The sequence below is a fragment of the Pezoporus occidentalis genome, unplaced genomic scaffold (assembly GCF_034315485.1).
Source record: "Pezoporus occidentalis ecotype Australia unplaced genomic scaffold, CSIRO_AGI_Poc_V1 ctg4, whole genome shotgun sequence".
In the NCBI taxonomy this organism is placed as follows: domain Eukaryota; kingdom Metazoa; phylum Chordata; class Aves; order Psittaciformes; family Psittacidae; genus Pezoporus; species Pezoporus occidentalis.
Window position 1 is genome coordinate 14,011,511 of NW_026915724.1, and position 17,604 is coordinate 14,029,114.

At 37.3% G+C, this 17,604-nt stretch overlaps 1 protein-coding gene across 5 annotated transcripts in view; it reads left to right on the forward strand.

Moving 5' to 3' along the window:
• Nucleotides 1–15,439, forward strand: part of TRAPPC8 (trafficking protein particle complex subunit 8) — a 50,041-nt gene extending 34,602 nt beyond the window's left edge. For 2 of the 5 annotated variants that reach the window (XM_062633502.1, XM_062633504.1), the window contains 9 exons: nt 86–182; nt 1,037–1,105; nt 1,221–1,261; nt 2,033–2,218; nt 2,805–2,906; nt 9,155–9,202; nt 10,608–10,753; nt 12,286–12,375; nt 14,385–15,439. In XM_062633502.1, the coding sequence (XP_062489486.1) occupies nt 86–182; nt 1,037–1,105; nt 1,221–1,261; nt 2,033–2,218; nt 2,805–2,906; nt 9,155–9,202; nt 10,608–10,753; nt 12,286–12,375; nt 14,385–14,619 (1,014 nt within the window). In that variant the 3' untranslated portion in view covers nt 14,620–15,439. Of the gene's footprint in view, nt 1–85; nt 183–1,036; nt 1,106–1,220; nt 1,262–2,032; nt 2,219–2,804; nt 2,907–9,154; nt 9,203–10,607; nt 10,754–12,285; nt 12,381–14,384 lie in introns of all 5 variants that reach the window. The other 3 variants (XM_062633503.1, XM_062633506.1, XM_062633505.1) reach the window with 2 other exon arrangements.
• The last annotated feature ends 2,165 nt before the right edge of the window (nt 15,440–17,604 follow it).

Below are 17,604 nucleotides of genomic sequence, written 5' to 3' on the forward strand. Positions count from 1 at the left end.
TGCTGCCTTGCAGTGAACACTTACGATGTGAATGTAGGATGTTATGACTGTGATTGGTCTTGACTTTTTTTTATCTCTTCCTTAGAGTGAGACTGGCGTTAAAGAATTTCATATAGTGCAAGTTTCAAGTAACAGCAAGCACTGGAAGCTTCAAAAATCTGTTAATATCTCTGAAGACAAAGGTGTGTGTCACCAAAAGCATGGCAAGTCTAGCTTCTGCTTGACAAGAACAGTTAAAAAGAATCTTACAAATAGTTTAATTTGGCTCTCAGAATAATTAATTTCTAAAAGCTCTGTCACTTTCAAGCGTGCTACAATCTTTCTTTTGCTACTGTTTCAAGAAACATATTGAAAGGTAACTTTCAGACTTCATCAGTTTTAAAAATGGCCTTAATTTACAGGTAAAATTAATTTCTGTGATGTAGAGAAATCCATGTCACAGATTTGTTTTAACAGACAAATTTCAGTGTTCTCTTAGTTATATATCAGTGTTGAATTTAACTGATAAACAGTATTTGACAAGTGCTTTTTATTATTAGAAATTAGAAATGCACCAGAATTGCTAGTGCAGTGTCCTGCCTTCACTAATAGAAGCTGCTAATTTTTGAAAAGGCTAACTATACCAGGCAAAAAGAAAGTGCTGTTAGATACAATGACAAATGTAATCTTTACTTGTATGCTGACATTTAAGTACTTAAAAATTAATCTAGTCTTAGTATTCCTCTTTTGTAATATTTGGGGTGAGCCAGTCAGGTAAACTGAATCTTGTGTTCTGTTCCTTCTTTTTCTGTATCTCCTCATTGTATTATGATTTGCTTACTGCTCTAGTAATAGATGGAAGGGCTCAACAGATGTGTCTTCCTGACTAGCATAGAGTTGCACTGCTTGATCAGTTATGCTTTTTGAGTATTATCAGTGTGGTTCTTACTTGTGAAGTTTAAAGGCTGAATTTTGGCTAATGACTTACAATGTTGGGGGTGGGGGGAAAATCTTGCAAACAAAAAAATCTTGCAATTTTTTAATTTTTTTTTTCCAGATACTAAACTTGCTAGCAGAGAGAGAGCAAAGTTATGTTTTAAAGCAGTAAGATGCAAAAACTCGGAAGGTAGGTTCTCTCCTGAATGTGGTGACCTTTGGAAGAAAATACTATTTGGATACTGTATGCTGGAATTGTGACTCCTCATAATGCTGAAATAATTCTTTCTCTTTTTATCCTTTAGAAAATTACACATTTGCAGACATTGTCTTTGGAAATGAGCAGGTAGGTGAACTGGTATGACTGCATTCTGTCTTGTACAAGGTATCCCTGTCACGTGCAGGGAGGAGACCCTGCCTTCTAGACAGTATGAGTATTTTGCAAATGCGGCAGCAGCTCTGCAGTAGCACATTCTGGAAAGGCTAACCTTTTTGAAAAGGAGAGGTTAGGAAGCTCAAGTTTGTTACTCATCCTGGTGCCTCCAAGTATCACTGTTGTTGGTCTTGAAACCACTACTTCCTTATCAAGCTTTGGTGTTGGAGAAGTGCAGCACAATGACAGACTTGACAAACAGCACAGTACTTCTGTCTATGCCAGTTATATGCTGGGAATATCCTGTGCAATCTGTTATCTGTGCTATTGCTAGCAAAATGTATACTCCTAACATAAGTAACTCTAGCAAACCTGAGGAAAGTTATTCATAAGAATGATTTGCACATGAATCTTGTGAGTTAGTTGGGACGCATCAGCTCTCACCACTACAGTTAATGTATCACAGTAGTCTGTCTTGTAATAATCAAAGCTCTTACTTCCAAGTCTGTTATTCACAGTTTTAGGCCGATATTCTGTTGTTTTGTTTCCCTGTGTTACCTTAGCTTATTAGGTAGGGCTGATCTTTAACAAGACAAGCATGGAAACCAAGATGTGTGGCATCCTGCAGGTTTGCAAAGGGAAACAAAGCAAGATAATACTACAGTGATGAGTTCTGTTAAGAGTAACTTGTGTCAGCTTGAATCCTTTTGTGAAAACACTTTCTGGCATTTGTTTTTCTTGCAGATAATAAGCTCGGCCAGTCCATGTGCAGACTTTTTTTTTCAAAGCTTGTTCACTGAATTTAAAAGAACGCATGTGCAGTCTCATACTCACGCATCTCAAAGGGCTGGGAAACAATCAGTTGATGAGACAGTCAGATTGATACAAAGGTGCAGCGAAGTTGATTTGAACATCGTCGTACTGTGGAAGGTACGTGTGGTTATGGCCTTTGTGGTAATTTAGCCATGAAATTACTGTTACAAAAATAATTTAATACAGCATCCTAAACATCTAAGTGTACTCATACAAAATTTGAATGAATTTTTTTTTTCTGAAAACAGGCAAATGAACTAAAATGGTGTTAAGAAGCAAAGACAGTCTTAACAGCTGTTACTGTAATAAGTATGCTTAAGTGGTTTTACATTACTCTGGATGCACCCAGTTCTTTTGAGTTCTTTTCTTAAAAGAGAAAAATCTGAAATCTTAGACATTTGTGCTTTCTTTTATCATAGACCTGTAACAGTGATCCCACCTGTCTTTGAAGGAAAATCTCGTTTGCCATAACACAAATATTAAATAGTGGAAATTGGCAGTCTAAACTTCAGCAGTTGTCTGTGCTTGCAAAATTAAAGGCATACACATAAAGTCAATATATGTCATGCTAGCCTTTAAATTTTGAACAGTACATGTTGTACTGTTGTACTTCCACTTAAGTCAGAGGGAAAGACAGTAATTCTGTATTATGATGCTTATGATAGTTTCTGGTCTGCTGATGTCTTTGTATTATGTTCTGTAGGCATATGTTGTGGAAGACAACAAGCAGCTTATTTTGGAGGGCCAGCATCATGTTGCCCTTAATACAGTTGGGAAGGAGGCTTTTTCATTTCCTCAGAAGCAGGTAATCCAGTGTGAAGTTTTCCTTTACAATTGCTTCTTTCTGAAAATAGATTTGATGTGTTTTCTGATAAATGGAATAGCGTTGGGTGCTTTTGTAGAATCTAAGATCAGATGTGTTATTACTGAATAATCCAGGCTGACTTCAACTTTGATTAGTCATCTATATTGGAATAGCTAAACTCAGTTTAAAGATGAGAAAAGCAATATACAAGTAAGTATGCTGCTATGCAGTTGGACTGAATTGTTCTGTGGCATTTCATGGTAGAATTAGGAGCTTATTAATAATATTAAGACAAAGCTAACAATTATTTCATAGCAGAGTCAATAGTAAAGTGGTGAAATTGGTTTTGAGTCATACAAAATCACTTTTATAAATTTTGCTACTCGTCACAACTTTTAAGTGACGAGCCTTAGTGTAAAATGTTAGAAAAGCAGAAACACTGGAGCAGTTAAAGACATTGAAAGCTTCACTGGAACTGATCAACTAATAGTATATTTTCTCACTCTGAAGTTTTGTAGCCTGTTTGATAGTTCAAAGAAAACAGAGTCTGTAAGAAACTGATGGATGTCTCCTGTTACATGAATCAGAAACATCAATGGAAGCTATAGACAAGTTTCTATAAAAACACCAGTCTTAGGTGCAGTGCAAGTGTTTAAAGAAGAATGTGCAAAATGAAGTACAAGTCTTGTACTTTTTTAGTCTTCTGCTGAACAGTACACTGCTGTTCTTGCTTTGGTGCTGATACTGTTGTTTTTACCAATGTTGCAAACATCATATATAGTTTTTAGTGAGCTCTTGCTCAAAGTTGAAGCAAAAAGTACTACTATACGTTGTATTTGTGAAGAAACCAATATAGGACAAATGTGTCTTTTTATAAATGCTGTAGCATTTTGTGAATTACTCTGAAGTTTCGTGCTCTTGACTTTGGTTCATAAGCCTTTAAGTATTTACACATCATTAAGATGTTTTTTCCATTTAGTTCTTTGCGCTGTGAAATAGATGAGAATAGATCAAAAGGGGAGTGTAGTTTGAGCTGAACTGGTTGGTGTTCATTAGTACTGAAAAATAGGAAAATTTAAGTACTAATGTTTGAAGACTGTGTTTTCACTTAACGCACACCCCAAAAAGAAGTCTTTTCACATGTGAACTCAAGATATGCTGAGCAGTGCTAGGTGTATTAGTCTAGTGACAGCTGCCCACTCTGGTACATACACCTTAAGGCAGAAAAAATAATACAACAGTAGATCATTCTGTAGACGTCTAAAGTCAGGAGAGAAAACACTGTGGACTTCTGATCTCCTGGAGGTCTAGTTCTAGCAACTGGGTGGGAAGAGAAGTAGGATTGAACTGTAACTGCATCCTAAAGTAGACAAACAAGTGAACATGCTAGAGGTAGAAATTTACATTTCTTGTTGACTGCACTGAAACTCTAGTTGTTTCCCTCAAATACAGTTTCAAACTAAAAACTGAATCCTGCCACCAGCAACATGGATGATCCAGATGTACTCTCAATTTGTTTTAAGGAATACATGCTATATTAGTATTCTGTCTATAATCTTTCAAATCTGTTATTACAGCTGTAATCAGATAGATGCTGTATTGTTTATGGTATTCACTTGAGCATAAGGAACATGCTTCCTTTGAAGTATTCTGTAGCTTGGTTAGAAGCCAAAATACCTCTGTGTTGTGATGCACTTAAAAACAACCACTATTACTCTTGCACCAGATTTCAATAAATCTGTAGATTCTGTATCCTTGTAATAAGCAAAGCCCAGACTTAACTTGGATTTTCAGAGCTTGCAGTCTTAGGACTGTTAAGGATTGAGAAATTGCATGTGCTCATGTACTACTTCCTTTTAATTGGCACTTTATACTGTGAGGAGAGTAGATACCTCCCATGTCAGAGGGGTTTGAGGAATAAGAAATTAATTGATTTGAGACTTTGCAGCAGTTTACTTTGTTCATGTTTAAAAATTAAAAGAATCCCCAAAATAGGATTAAATGAGGCTAGGTAGAAAAAAATAATGAACAGTTAAGCGCTGTGTATTGTCTCTGAATGATCTTGCTCGAGTTAAATTTTCACAAGTAGTGAAAAGCTGGGAGTGGAGGGGGGGGAGTGGGAATCCCAAACCCAAACTTTACTTCTAACAGTGTTTTTAGTATGTTGTTTTGAAGCTTGTAACATAACATTCACATAATTTCTTACAAAAATCTGTATTTATTCTCTAAATCATAAATGGGACTGGTAACTAGACTGTTCCTGACTGTCTTGTGCTGTCAGTATGGAAGTTAGTTGTTTTCTGTGGTCTAGACAGCAGAGGGAGATGGAGATGTGTGCCTTTTACCCAATGCATGTTGGTTACCAGTTCTTACATGATAAAGGGCTGCTCAGATCTGGGGAAAAAATAAATAAATTATTTGCAGATTCTGAACAGGGTGTCACCTAGGATGCAAGAGTCTGCTCTCTGTATTGCTTCATGTGTTCTATTTGTTGCAGCCCTTCAGTGACTTTCTTCTTGACTTGTGCTGCTTCTGCTTCATGCTGTTGCAGCCAGCAAAGGAATTTTTGTCTGCCTGGCAATATAGCCATCATCAGCCAAGAACGGGGTCTCGTACACTTGGGAAAAACATGAACAAGTTTTCTTTCTGCATCTTTATTTCCTCTAGCCCACTGAGAAATTACTCAAATCTTAGGTGAATTCATCAAATAACTACATTGAACGAATCAAGGTAGCTTGCTTTGTATTTTGTTTAAATTCTGTGTGCTGGTTGATTTCTATTGCTTTGTCAGTTCTGGAGTATCTCACTAGTTCTTTGACAGCTTTTAAGGATTTAGTTTGGATTTATGGAAACTTCCAGAACTGTTCAGGGAAACAAAGCTGCAGTAAAGCACTGAGGAGAAGAGCAGTAGATCAGTATTCATTGGCAGAGTAATGTTTAAGTTCTTCCAGTCTACCAGCAACTGCTGGTAGTTGGGTGCACTGATATAAAGTCATCTTTATCATATGTTTAAGCCAGGATGTGAGACTACTGACTCAGATGCAAGGACAGGTTACTTCTGCTTGGTTCATTGTGGAACATGGTAATGCTTATAACAGGGATGAGGAACAGATAGCAGGTCAACTTAGATTGCATCCAAAATAGTTTGTCTCTTGTTCATGATCCCTCTACCTTCACTTAATAATAGGACAAAAACTTCAAATACTTCAAACATCCATTCACATTTGGGGCTGTTCGTCAGTATTCTTATTGCTGTCTCCTGTATGTTTCTATTCTGGTGAATTCAAAAGATTCCAAAGGAAAAGCATGGTGTAATACAGTGGCATGGAAGTGGTAGTGTGGAGCTGGGGCATTTGCCATACTTCTGACTGGCAAAGACTTCATTCTTATGGAAGTTGAGATGCAGTCTAGTAGAGGCTTTTCACTTGGGCATGCCAGCATGTTTTGGAATAGTGCATCCATACTTCTGAAACATATTCGAGAATGTAAACTTAGTTTTGACTGAAGTCTAGATGAGAGAAAGTGCCTACAACTGTGTTTTAGATCAGGTTGCTTTTTTCAACATACTGTCCCCATTAAAGCCCTTTGTTTTCATTGTGAAGTGGTTGTGTATTGCACAAAGTGGGTACCTTCCAGGTAGAATTAATCCAGGTATGCTCCGTGATGGCACATGATGTGCTTCTGGGCTGTTTGTTCAGTCCTGTGGATTAGACTGTGGTAGCCGGAAGTAAAAACCCATAAAATGCATACTGCGTGGATGCAGGTGTTTTGGCAATGTTTCACTTCAGAGATGACAATTTTTGGTAACACTGCTTCTTAATAGAGTTGGAATGAAGAAGATCTTAAAAGTAGGAGAGGGTAGGATTTAAATAACCGTATTTTTCCAAACAGTGAATTACTGGAAGTAACAACCTGTGCTAGTTCAGGAATTTCTGGGTTTTTTAACAGAATTAAAAAAAAGGGAAGGAGTACTTAAATCGAATACAGATTGTTGGAATGGATTGAAGACTTCGCTTACCCTCCACTAATCTGATTTAAAGAAAATTCTTAAGGGTAAATAAACATAAAGAGCTGAAGTGGACATTTTCCACTCTGTATTAATTAATGTACTTATTCCTGTACCAGTTTTGGAGGACTGGCCTATGTTATTGCCATGAATGAAACATTTCAGATAGCAAAAAAGAAATCTGCTGCTTTGCCCATTGATAGACTGATGATATTTCGTGTTTTCAAATGCATTATTGCTGGTGTCTTAGCAAAATAGTGTGCCTGGAGTCATCATTTCTATGGTTAGGAGCTAGAATGAATATAGATGAATCACATGGTGAAAGTAACCAACTTAAAATTGAGGTTTTAAAATGGAAATTGTCTGATCTAAAATGGGAGAAGGAGAAAGGCACATCAGTTTGTCTTCCTCTTGCTCTGCTGCTTTCATGTACTCTGCTTTTATTTATGCTTTAGTGGTGTTCCAAAGTTTCCTGTTTGGGTTTTATTTCTTGCTGTGCATATTTGTCCCTCATACTTGACTGGGCATGTCAATAATTATTCTGGCTATGAGTAACTTCAGATTTATGGGGCAGATATGCTGAATTTCCATACAACTTGGAAATCAAATTGTGTTGTTCAGGTTTGCGTGTTTAAGAGCACATTGACCCAGTTATTAACAAGAGTGTTTTTGAAATTGAAAACTTTTAAGTTTTCTAATATCACAGAGAAAAGTCCTTTAAAATGACTGCATGTGAGGATATCATTATTTCCATCTGTCTGGTAGAAAGGAAGAACTTTACAGTTTGCTGCAGTGTGTTCTAAGAAATTAAGGAACGTATTATGAGCAGACCTGTCTATTAAATCTATTAGATAATGGAAAAGCTGCTTTGAATGGTGAAAATTTTGACTTTTCCAACTTTTAGCTTAGTACAGTTGCAGGAGATATCTAAACAAGCGTGAACAAGTAATACGCAATTTCAGACGTAAAAGTAGGGATGATATATAACTTTGTTTTGAAATAGCAAAACGCCGAAGGTCATGGCTCTTTTGTACCTACTGAATAAGAGATAATGTTGAGATTATTCTATTGGAACAGCAAACTTATGTCTAGTTTCAAGTGTATTTGTTTGAAGCTGGCCTTTTTAGATGGCTTTGGGCAATAAAAAGCTTTATGAAAACAGTAACAACTTTCCTAGCACCAGTTGCACAGTTCATAGCTCTTGGAAGGTAACTGTGGGAGTGCTGTGGTTCTGGTGCTATGGTTCTGGTGCTACTGCATGGTGTGTGTTTCTAGTTACAAATCAAAAGCTTAAAAATACAGCTGTGTAATTTAAAATGACAGCAAAAAGCACTTGCCTTTCCTCCCTACCCAGTTCTTCCAAACTCTTCTTATGATGAAGTTTCTTAGAGTTAAGCTTTTTGTATCTCTACCAGTATGTTTGGATGAGGCCTTAAAGTTACACCTTAATCATTTTTTTTAAAGGGGACATGTTAACTATTGTTGTTGCCTTCTTGTATGCAGTATATGGTGTTTGCTGTCTAGTGGAGCCTGTGGTATTGCTAGAAGCAGACTTCAGGTGTCAGAACTTCAGTATTTGTCCATTTGGGCTGCTATTCTGGGAGTTCAGCAACAGAATACCACCTGTTTGATTCTTGATTTTGCTTTACTCTGTTTCGAAGTGTAACCACAAGTCTTGAGGCTGTTACCTGCTTGATCCATGTTCTTGAAGAGAGGGTACAGGTGCCCAAGTAGGCATGGGCATCTTTTTTTTTTTTATATAGGCTAGATCCAGTTTCCCGATTTCCAGAGCAGAGCAGAAATTTAATGCATCCTAAAACTTAGTATTTATTAGATGTTTCTAGGTAACTCCCTGATCTGTATGTGTATCTTCTTGGTTACCATTTGCAAGTGCTTCATTTTGTCCAGAACCACTAGGTAGGAGAATCATGTACTAAATGTCAAGTCTTGGGCTTTGTTTTAGGTACACAATTACAATAAAGCTAGACTTTGAGCATCTGAAGTTGGAGACAAAGACATCTTTTATGACTGGGACACACCTAGGCTGGCTGGAACTAAGGTTTAGCTCTGTGATGGTAAATGGTTTAATCTTGCTGTTTTCCAGTCCTTCAGCAGAGCTGTAATATTAGAACTAAAGGTTTGAAATACTAACGTCACTCTGCACTTTCACCAGTAAATGTTCCTGCTGCATTTTATGATGCTTTTGTCTGTAGAGATAAACGTTCGTATTTGTCTTTTGTAGGGTTTAAAAAAAATACTCTGGAATTCTGATTGGGAGGACTTGGAACAGGTAATTGACTCTAGGGCAAACTACAGTGTGTAGGATATTGATATGTGGTTGAAGAGGCCATTGAATAATTGGTTGGCTGTGACTTGAAGGGAAAGATCAATTAAAATGAAAGCCTGTAATCTCATCTCTTGTGCATTTCATGCTGTCATAAGGTAGGGTGGAAATGCCAGATGCATTCAATGCTTAAAATACATTTCATTGTTACTGTGAAATATCTTTTTTTTTCTTCTTAAATTACTTTTTAAGAAAACTACTCTTCCTTTCAAGAAGAAAGAATCACAAGCATTATAAAACATTTGATGTCTTCCTGGTATTACCAGCACAGGTGAACAGTGATTGAGATGTTCATACATACTGCAGAACACCCAGCATGTCTGTTACTGAGTCAGGTTTTGTTGCCTGTAGTATTTCTTTTCAACTTACAAGGTACAATCCATCACTGTTAAAGTATTTGTTACATTTTACTGACTTTACGTGGCTTTCTAAAATCTTCTTTCACATCCTTTCAGCAGTCGGTCACGCTTATTGCTGCAAATTGTTTTCTTCTAAAGGTAGACTTTTTGCAGAATAGATTTGTAAAGGAATATTAAAAGGCAGCCCCTTCCTGAATAAATCCGGCTTATGAAAGAGACTTGTGTTTTGTCCAACAAAACCATCCAGATGATGTTGGACAGTGACAGTAGTGCTGTAGTGCTGGGCCAGATGAAGCCCGATTGCTTCGTTTGGTGTTGCATCTTCCTATATCATCTAATTTCTTCTGCTTCAGAGACTGATTCTGCCCACAGGCTTAGGATGAATCCCAAGTAGTGTGTCAGTGCTTGACTTGGGTTTTCAGCTGGGGACAGTTAGCTTGTATCTCTGCAAGAGCTTGCTATACAATTTTTAAGATATTTTGCATTATAAATTCTTCTGTCACTGCTAGCATGTTCCTGTACACTTCTGTTTGCTTTACTTTGGATCTGTTTTGGGAAACCTTGGTGTTTTCTTTCCTGTTGTGAACTTCCCAGGGTAGGTGATGGATTGTTTGGGGTTTGTTTTTTTTTTTTTAGGTACAGCTGCTGTATATGGAGCTGTGTAAAGGCTGTCCCTTTTTCTTAGAAACCAAACACTAATAAACTCCTGCAACAATGGCATGCTTTTCTTAAACTTTTACACATAGCGTTTTCACAAGCAGCTGTGAAATCTGTCTCAAAGGAAGGTAGCAGATAAATCATATCAGTTCTTCATCTACCACGCTTAAATACAAAACACATAGGAAAAATCCGAGCTTCATGGTGCTGTAGACGTACTTCCCTGGAGTTACAGTTCATAATGGTGAATTGTAGCTTCTATGGTTGGATTTCTTGTGTTGCATTGCACAGTACCTAATGTCAGTATTTTAAATGTAATTCTGAATTTGTTTCAGGAATTACCAGAAATGGTTCTCCTGAAGTTTTTTCGACCCGAAAACACACCAGCACCTGCAAGACCAACACCAGAGCAGCTTTCTAATCTTATCAAGACAAGTCTTCATTATCCAGAGTCTTTCAGTCATTCTTTTCACCAAAAAAGGTTAGTACAACGTTCATTAGGGACTTCTGAAATACTGTTACATTTGACGTAAATCCCGTGATGCTATGTCGGTTATGGTGCCTGAGATGCAGTTTGGGTTATGATATGAAAGGTAAAAGTCTGATAAGCAAGGGTGTAATCTTACTCAGTTCTTAAATTCACTGCTGCAGAATTTTGAAGGTGAAATAAAAGTTTCATGTAGGGCAAAATACTGTAATACCACAGTTTACAGTTTTGATATTAAATAGTAATGTGATCAAACTTACTGAAAGGAAAATAAATACTTTCCTGCATTTGTGTGTATTTTTGATGCCAGTGTAAACAATGTGACTACTTCGAGAAGCTAGACAGAAAGTAAGAGGTACTTTTAAGTGAAAAGAACTATTATATCTACAGCATCTGACTTGCCAAGATTAGCTGCACATGGCTCTGATTTATGTCAGAATGGAAGGCGGTAACAGTTTAGATCACTGGGGCTTGTCTCGTGGAAGTATACCAGAATTAACCTGTCAAAAAGCAGACTGCTAGAGTGAATTAATTTGAGCCTGTAAGATCTATGAGTTTTTCAAAGTTAGCATGATGTGAACAAAACCCTCTGGGTTCATTTCCAGATATGGAAGGGTTTGTGTTTGAAACAAAGATATCTATTTAGGTTTGAGGTGTTTTATTTGAGAACTCTACTGTTAAAATTTTTCTAAAATTTCAGTTGATATAAGTAAGTTGTTGAAAGAAGTGGATTTCTTCTTTTAAAAAACCCTAACATTTAAACACTTTGTAAGGTGGCATATTTTTAATTGACAGTTACAAAGCATGCATCGTTCCAGTAACAAGTTCATATCTTGTTACAGTTGCTAATTGTTCTTTTCTTGTTAGTCTAGCTTAGGATATTTAAGGTGATAAGCAATGGCAAGGAATATGAGTGGTACGAATCACTTACTGTATACATAGATCTGTTTCAACTCTGGGAGTTTGGTTACCTGCCTGTAAATATCGTGGGGTCTTTCTTGCTGCAGCATTATTTATAAAAACAGTCATACTAATTGCGAGCAAGCAACTAACTGTATTAGTTTTATTCAGGGTAAAGTCTTAACACGAATGTGTATGTGCTGTCTGATTTGGGCACTGCTCTGGCAAAAACTTTAGGCCAGATGCCAGCAATTCCTCTATAGGAGGCAGTGCAGAAGAAAAGTATCTAGGCAAAATATGCTGAACACCATACTGGATCATGTTATCCCATTCTGAAATATCTGTTGTCATAACAGACAACTTTATGCTTTTGCTAGCCTTTCTCTGCTGGATGAGGGGAAATGGGTACTTCATTTGGCTCAGTTGAGCCAATGCTGTTTGCCTCAATCAATAGCTTTTATTAAAAGTAACTCTGGTCAGTGTGATTATATTGCTCTGTACTCTGACATGTTGCATAATAGCTACATGTTACATTATGTGAAAGTCATTTTAACTATTTAAGAGTATAATTAAAACTGTCAAGGATAAGACTTTTTTGTTCATTATGGAACTATTTCCTTTTGCAGCCTCTGTCTGGTTCCTGTCACTCTCCTACTTTCCAATTGTTCCCAGGCTGTTGTAGATGTGATGATTGATTTGCGGCATAAAACAACAAGGTAATGTGTGAATATTAATGAAACAGTATTTTCTGAGAGGGCTTTCTAGTTTGGGGAGTCTTGTAATGTCTTAACTGCATTGAATATCTAGAATAGGATTGTTCTTTCAACAGTGGCTTCTTTGAGGGGATAAAGCCTTCATACAGTCAAATGGGAGTCTTCAGTTAGGGCTCAATTTTACTTCTGACTGTTGCTAAGACAGGACCTTGAATTGTGAGTTCTGAGTAGTTTAACTGCAGTTTTTTTTCTAAAAAAGCAGAAATGCTTTTGAACTAGTGAAATATGGGCTTCAGCAACCTTACTTTGTTAAAATTATGTTGTTGGGGTTTCATTTTTATATGTAAAGTAACTTGTAGAAAACTACTTTTGAAGTTTAAGTACTTCCTCCTGCAATTTGGCTTAGTATAAAATGTCATATAACCTTAGGTATTTTTAAGAATTCCTGTAGGTTTATCAGCTGATTCTTAATGCCTGGCTGTTCGCTTAGTAGTATTTGTAGTATTATGTGCAGAAATATTAGCACTGAGGAAATATTTCGTGAATTGCTTTTAAGAGTTTTACTAAGGATTTCTGTAGGAGAGAATTGAGAACCATGAGATACCGTTGTTATTTCTTCCACTTCTGTTAAAACAAGGCAATTTAACTCATGTAATTCAGGTGACAATTCCATCATGCTACTTGGTATGCTTACCACAAAATAGACTGTAGGATTATTGACTGAGTATTCTAGGGGGATTGTGAAGACAGATTGTGAGGAATTGAGGTACACTTGGTCATGGGAAACATTGGCTTTTTGCCAGCAGTCCATTCATGCAAGTAAGAAATTAAAAGCCCAGGGCCTAATACACGCATTGAGAAATAGAGAATAGAAGGCTTAAGTATGTTTTGGTTCTCAGTTAACATTAGGAATCTATTCACTGAACTGATATTTTTTAGGAGATGATCATGTCTTGTAATAGTACTGTTAAAACATGTCTTTGGAAGGATAGTGTAGTTAGTTGTGCCTTGAAATGTGTTTAAAAACAAGTACCCCCCCCCAGTTACTAATGCGGTGTGTCTAAAGCAGTGTCTATCTATGCTGACTCTGTGTGTGACATGCATGCTGATTTAACTCTAGCTCGAGGGAGAGGCCTAAGAATGCCTTATGTAGGAATTCCTAAAACTGTGACAGTTTGGGTTTTGTTACTGTGTCTATTGTTAGTGTGTCTGATGGTTCTGTAGAAAGCTGGGAGTACACTGGAATTTGATGTTCTGTATGTAGTATACACATACAGTATTAGGAATCAAAGAAATACTTTAAGTATCTGTACTGATTCATCTGAGCCAAGGGGAGAGCTGCTGTAAAGAGTGTTAAGCGTGGGAACATTAAGACATTAAGGACCCAGAGTTAAATTGGGTGGACATAGGATCCATAAAGGTACACAGGGGTAACTTAGGTACTCTGTCTCAGAGCATGTAAATCCTTGTACAGATGTGTGTGTGTGTGGATATAACAGGAAAGGGAAAAAGGGGCATATAGACTTTTTTTTTTTTTGAAGTTGCATTTAGAATCTTGATAAAATGTTAAGCACAATTCTGTCTATACCTATGATTGCTACTGTTATCCTTTCAAAGTCTGGCTTTGTCGTGCTATAGAAAAACCTTAATCTCTTAGAGATAAAGAGTAGGGAGGATGTGTGAAACATAGCACCATGCATTTGGGGAAGGCATTGACTTAAGGGAAGTTATTGTAGGCAAGCAGTCAAAAAGACGTGGCAATTCCTAAGACAAATGGCAGTGGGCACTTTCACATTCAGAGCCTGCCAAAGTAGTAGCTTCATTTCCCAGTTCCTGACTTCTGAAGTTTTCAGAAACAAGCCTATCTCTGTAAGGTGGGGGGGGAGTGGGGGGAGGTGGTGGACACACAGTGGTTTCTGAAATCTTGGGAAAACTTGAATTTGGAGGGAATCATGTAAACTGGCAATACATGCTTCAAATGAAAGAAATAATGTTGTATCCTTCTTTTTCAGCCCAGAAGCACTAGAAATCCATGGATCTTTTACATGGCTTGGGCAAACACAGTACAAGCTTCAACTTAAAAGCCAGGAGGTCTATAGCTTGCAGCTGAAAGCTTGCTTTGTTCATACAGGTGTCTATAATCTTGGAACTCCCAGAGTATTTGCCAAGCTAGTGGACCAAGTTACTTTGTTTGAAACGAGTCAGCAGAACTCCATGCCTGCACTGATTATTATCAATAATGTCTGACCACTTTCTGAAAAAAATCACGCTAAAAGACAAAATAAATGGGATTCTTTTCTTATATTGCTGGTTGACATTTTGCTGCAGTTTTTGGAAATAGCACCTCAAACATCTAACTTGTTACTAAAGATTGCGTAGGAAAGGAAATAGCAAAATATTTGGGCGACTTGTCGATTTGTTTCTCAATGCAATGCACGTTGGACTGAAAATAAGTTTATCCTTTTATAATGTATTTCTTCTCTGGTAATTAAGGTATTCATAACACAAAATACTCTAACTCGAGGTCTGAACTTATTTGTATGTCATATGCCCTGTCAAAAATGCAGCTTAACTGCTGTTACAACTTCCAGCATGGTGTGTTTAATATTTGTGGCTGTATTAGGATATGGCTCAGGAAGAAACCCTCATTGGCTTTTTCCTGTCTGAAGCCATTAGTCATGATAAATCCCAACCTTACTGTGAAGCTCAAGAAGGTCGCTCAAATCCACTTCTGTTTCTCAGTTCTTTAGTTCCAGATTTTGTTTTGAGTTTTCATGTTTATGGAAACCGGTGACCTTTAAAGGTTTATATACATGTCCCACCTAAGGTGTTTAAAAAAAAAACCCACAATGATTTCTTCAACCAGTTTGAGTATTTTCCCATTCATCTCAACACAGAATGCACTATTTCACAACCATGAGATCATCATTGAAGTTGTCACGTACTTTATTATGTAACTATAACAATTGATCTGTTTAAAAAAATCTACTCAAGATTTTCAAGAAATGTATTATATTTATAACAAATGTACTGTAAATAGAATAAAACATACACCATATTCACTGTATGGACATGTGGCCTTTTTTATTTCCTATACAGCTGTAGCTACCTACAGGTGTTGGTACTGTGTATATATCCTGCACTGTCTTCATTGTGGTCTCTGCTCATGTGAAGTTCCTGTTGTGTTGCCATATGTTGTGTTGGGTGTACACTGAAACATGTAGTGGCTGCTGTATTTGCCTTTGGAATCCCATTCCCAGGTACAGTGCAGAATTCAGATGTCTGGAAACTCTTGATTACTTGCTGCATGCTGGGGATTGTTAATTTGAGTAACAGCAGCTAAATGTAGGGAAGGCTGTGTGAAGCAACTGAGCACAGCCAAGCCAGGTAAGTTAGGAGTTATGGTTTAGGATGGGTTAGCTGAGTACAAGGAATACTGAGCACCTAGCGCAGACTGACACAAGTCTCGGGTTTCTTGTGGCTGAAGGAAATACTTTCATAGGACAACACTGGCTTATGAAACAGCACATCTACCATTTTAGGTGAATTTTCCAGTTTTACTCATGTTCAGCACTACTGTGTGACTGTCTCCAGGACTTAAGACTTCTTGAAGAGTCTTAAAACCGCTTCACAGCATGTGACCTTTCATAGTTGTATTCACTGTGACTCTGGATCAGGTTGATAAAATAATGGAATACTTGAGTATTATCTAACAATGATTATGTTGCTTCAGGGGTTGAGTTTTCTGCTTTTTGGGCAGATTGGACGGCTGACCTTTCTAAATGATTCATGGCATTATGACCTTATGCTGTGTCATCAGCCCTTTTTCTGTCTTGACACTCTTTTGGAGAAAGAAAAGTCATTATTGATGCTATTCAGCTGTCCAGCTGTAGGCCACTCTTCTAAGTAACAATTAGTGTATTTTTAAGACTTCCTCAAATACTCGAGTGGCATAAGTCACATTATTGTCATAGAGTGTGTTTCCACAAGAGTTCTGTGAGATACGGGTTAGAAAGTTAACTGATTTTCAGTCTATCAGAAGAAACTGGTAAGAAATGGTATCTCCTGTGATTTTGAAGTTGTGCTGCTGTAAAGAGCAGGCTTGCTGAAGGCTTGGCTAACTGCAGAAGCTACCAGACTGTGCTATCCTGTTGATGGGATCACTTGTCAGTGATCCTAACTTTCATATTAAGTAAACCAATGCTTGGCATGTCCATTATTGCTAATGTATGTAAAAACCTGTGATAACACACATTATGTAGCTTGGCTTCAAGGAAACACTGTGTCTAGATGAAAAACCTTCATGTTTCTGAGAATGCTTATAGGATTATGGTGAGCTAATGATGTGGCTGGAGGCTAAAAGAGTTGAAGTAATGTTTTATTCAGCATGGCTAAAAATAGCAGGCTCTTCAGCATGCAGTTTTGAGATGTGTTTCTGTGTCTGTGTATCTAGACATGAGGTTAGATGGTACAGATACCAAGTGTTCCCAAAGAGTTCTGCGAAGCTCAGCAGTGTAGGCTGTCAACCCTACAAATAAGCCAGCTGGTTATGCTATAGACAGAGTATTGCATACCTAAAAATACCCCCAAACCAACACACTTGAATAAACCAAACTTGCTTTCTCTTCAGTGAAATTCTGTGCATGATGGAGGATTTGGGAATAATTTAACCTTGTATTTCATAAACCACAGAAATAATTCCATACATTAGTAGACTAAGAAAATAAAAGTAAGCTTTTTATTTGAGCTCAGTCACCAATAAACTTGCTCCTGAAATGAGGTAAATTCTGTCATCACTTTGATACTTCAGGGCATGCACTGCTCCATCCTGTGCTGTGGGAATTCAGATGGTTCTAGGCTGCTTTGCTGAAAATTGGTGAAGTGCTTCACTGGGAGAGTATCTTGTGCAACACAAATCTGGAGTAATAGCATTTATAGTACCTTCAGTAGGCTGTAGATGTGATACAGAAAGCATGCAAAGTTTCTAAAGGTGTAGTTTGAGAATGAGACTATCTGTTGGTCTGCAGCTGACTTCTACACTTCCTATCATTTAAGTTTCTAATACTTGAGTCCATTTTATGTAATAAATGTAATTCAAAATGTTTATTTGTGCTACTTCTACTTTCTTTAGTAGTTCAGCCAACCTGAATTCTAACTCTCCCACAGATCAGCAAAATAATCTTCCTTGTTTAGTTTTCCTATTTTTAAAGTAGGATGCCTAATACTCCCTGT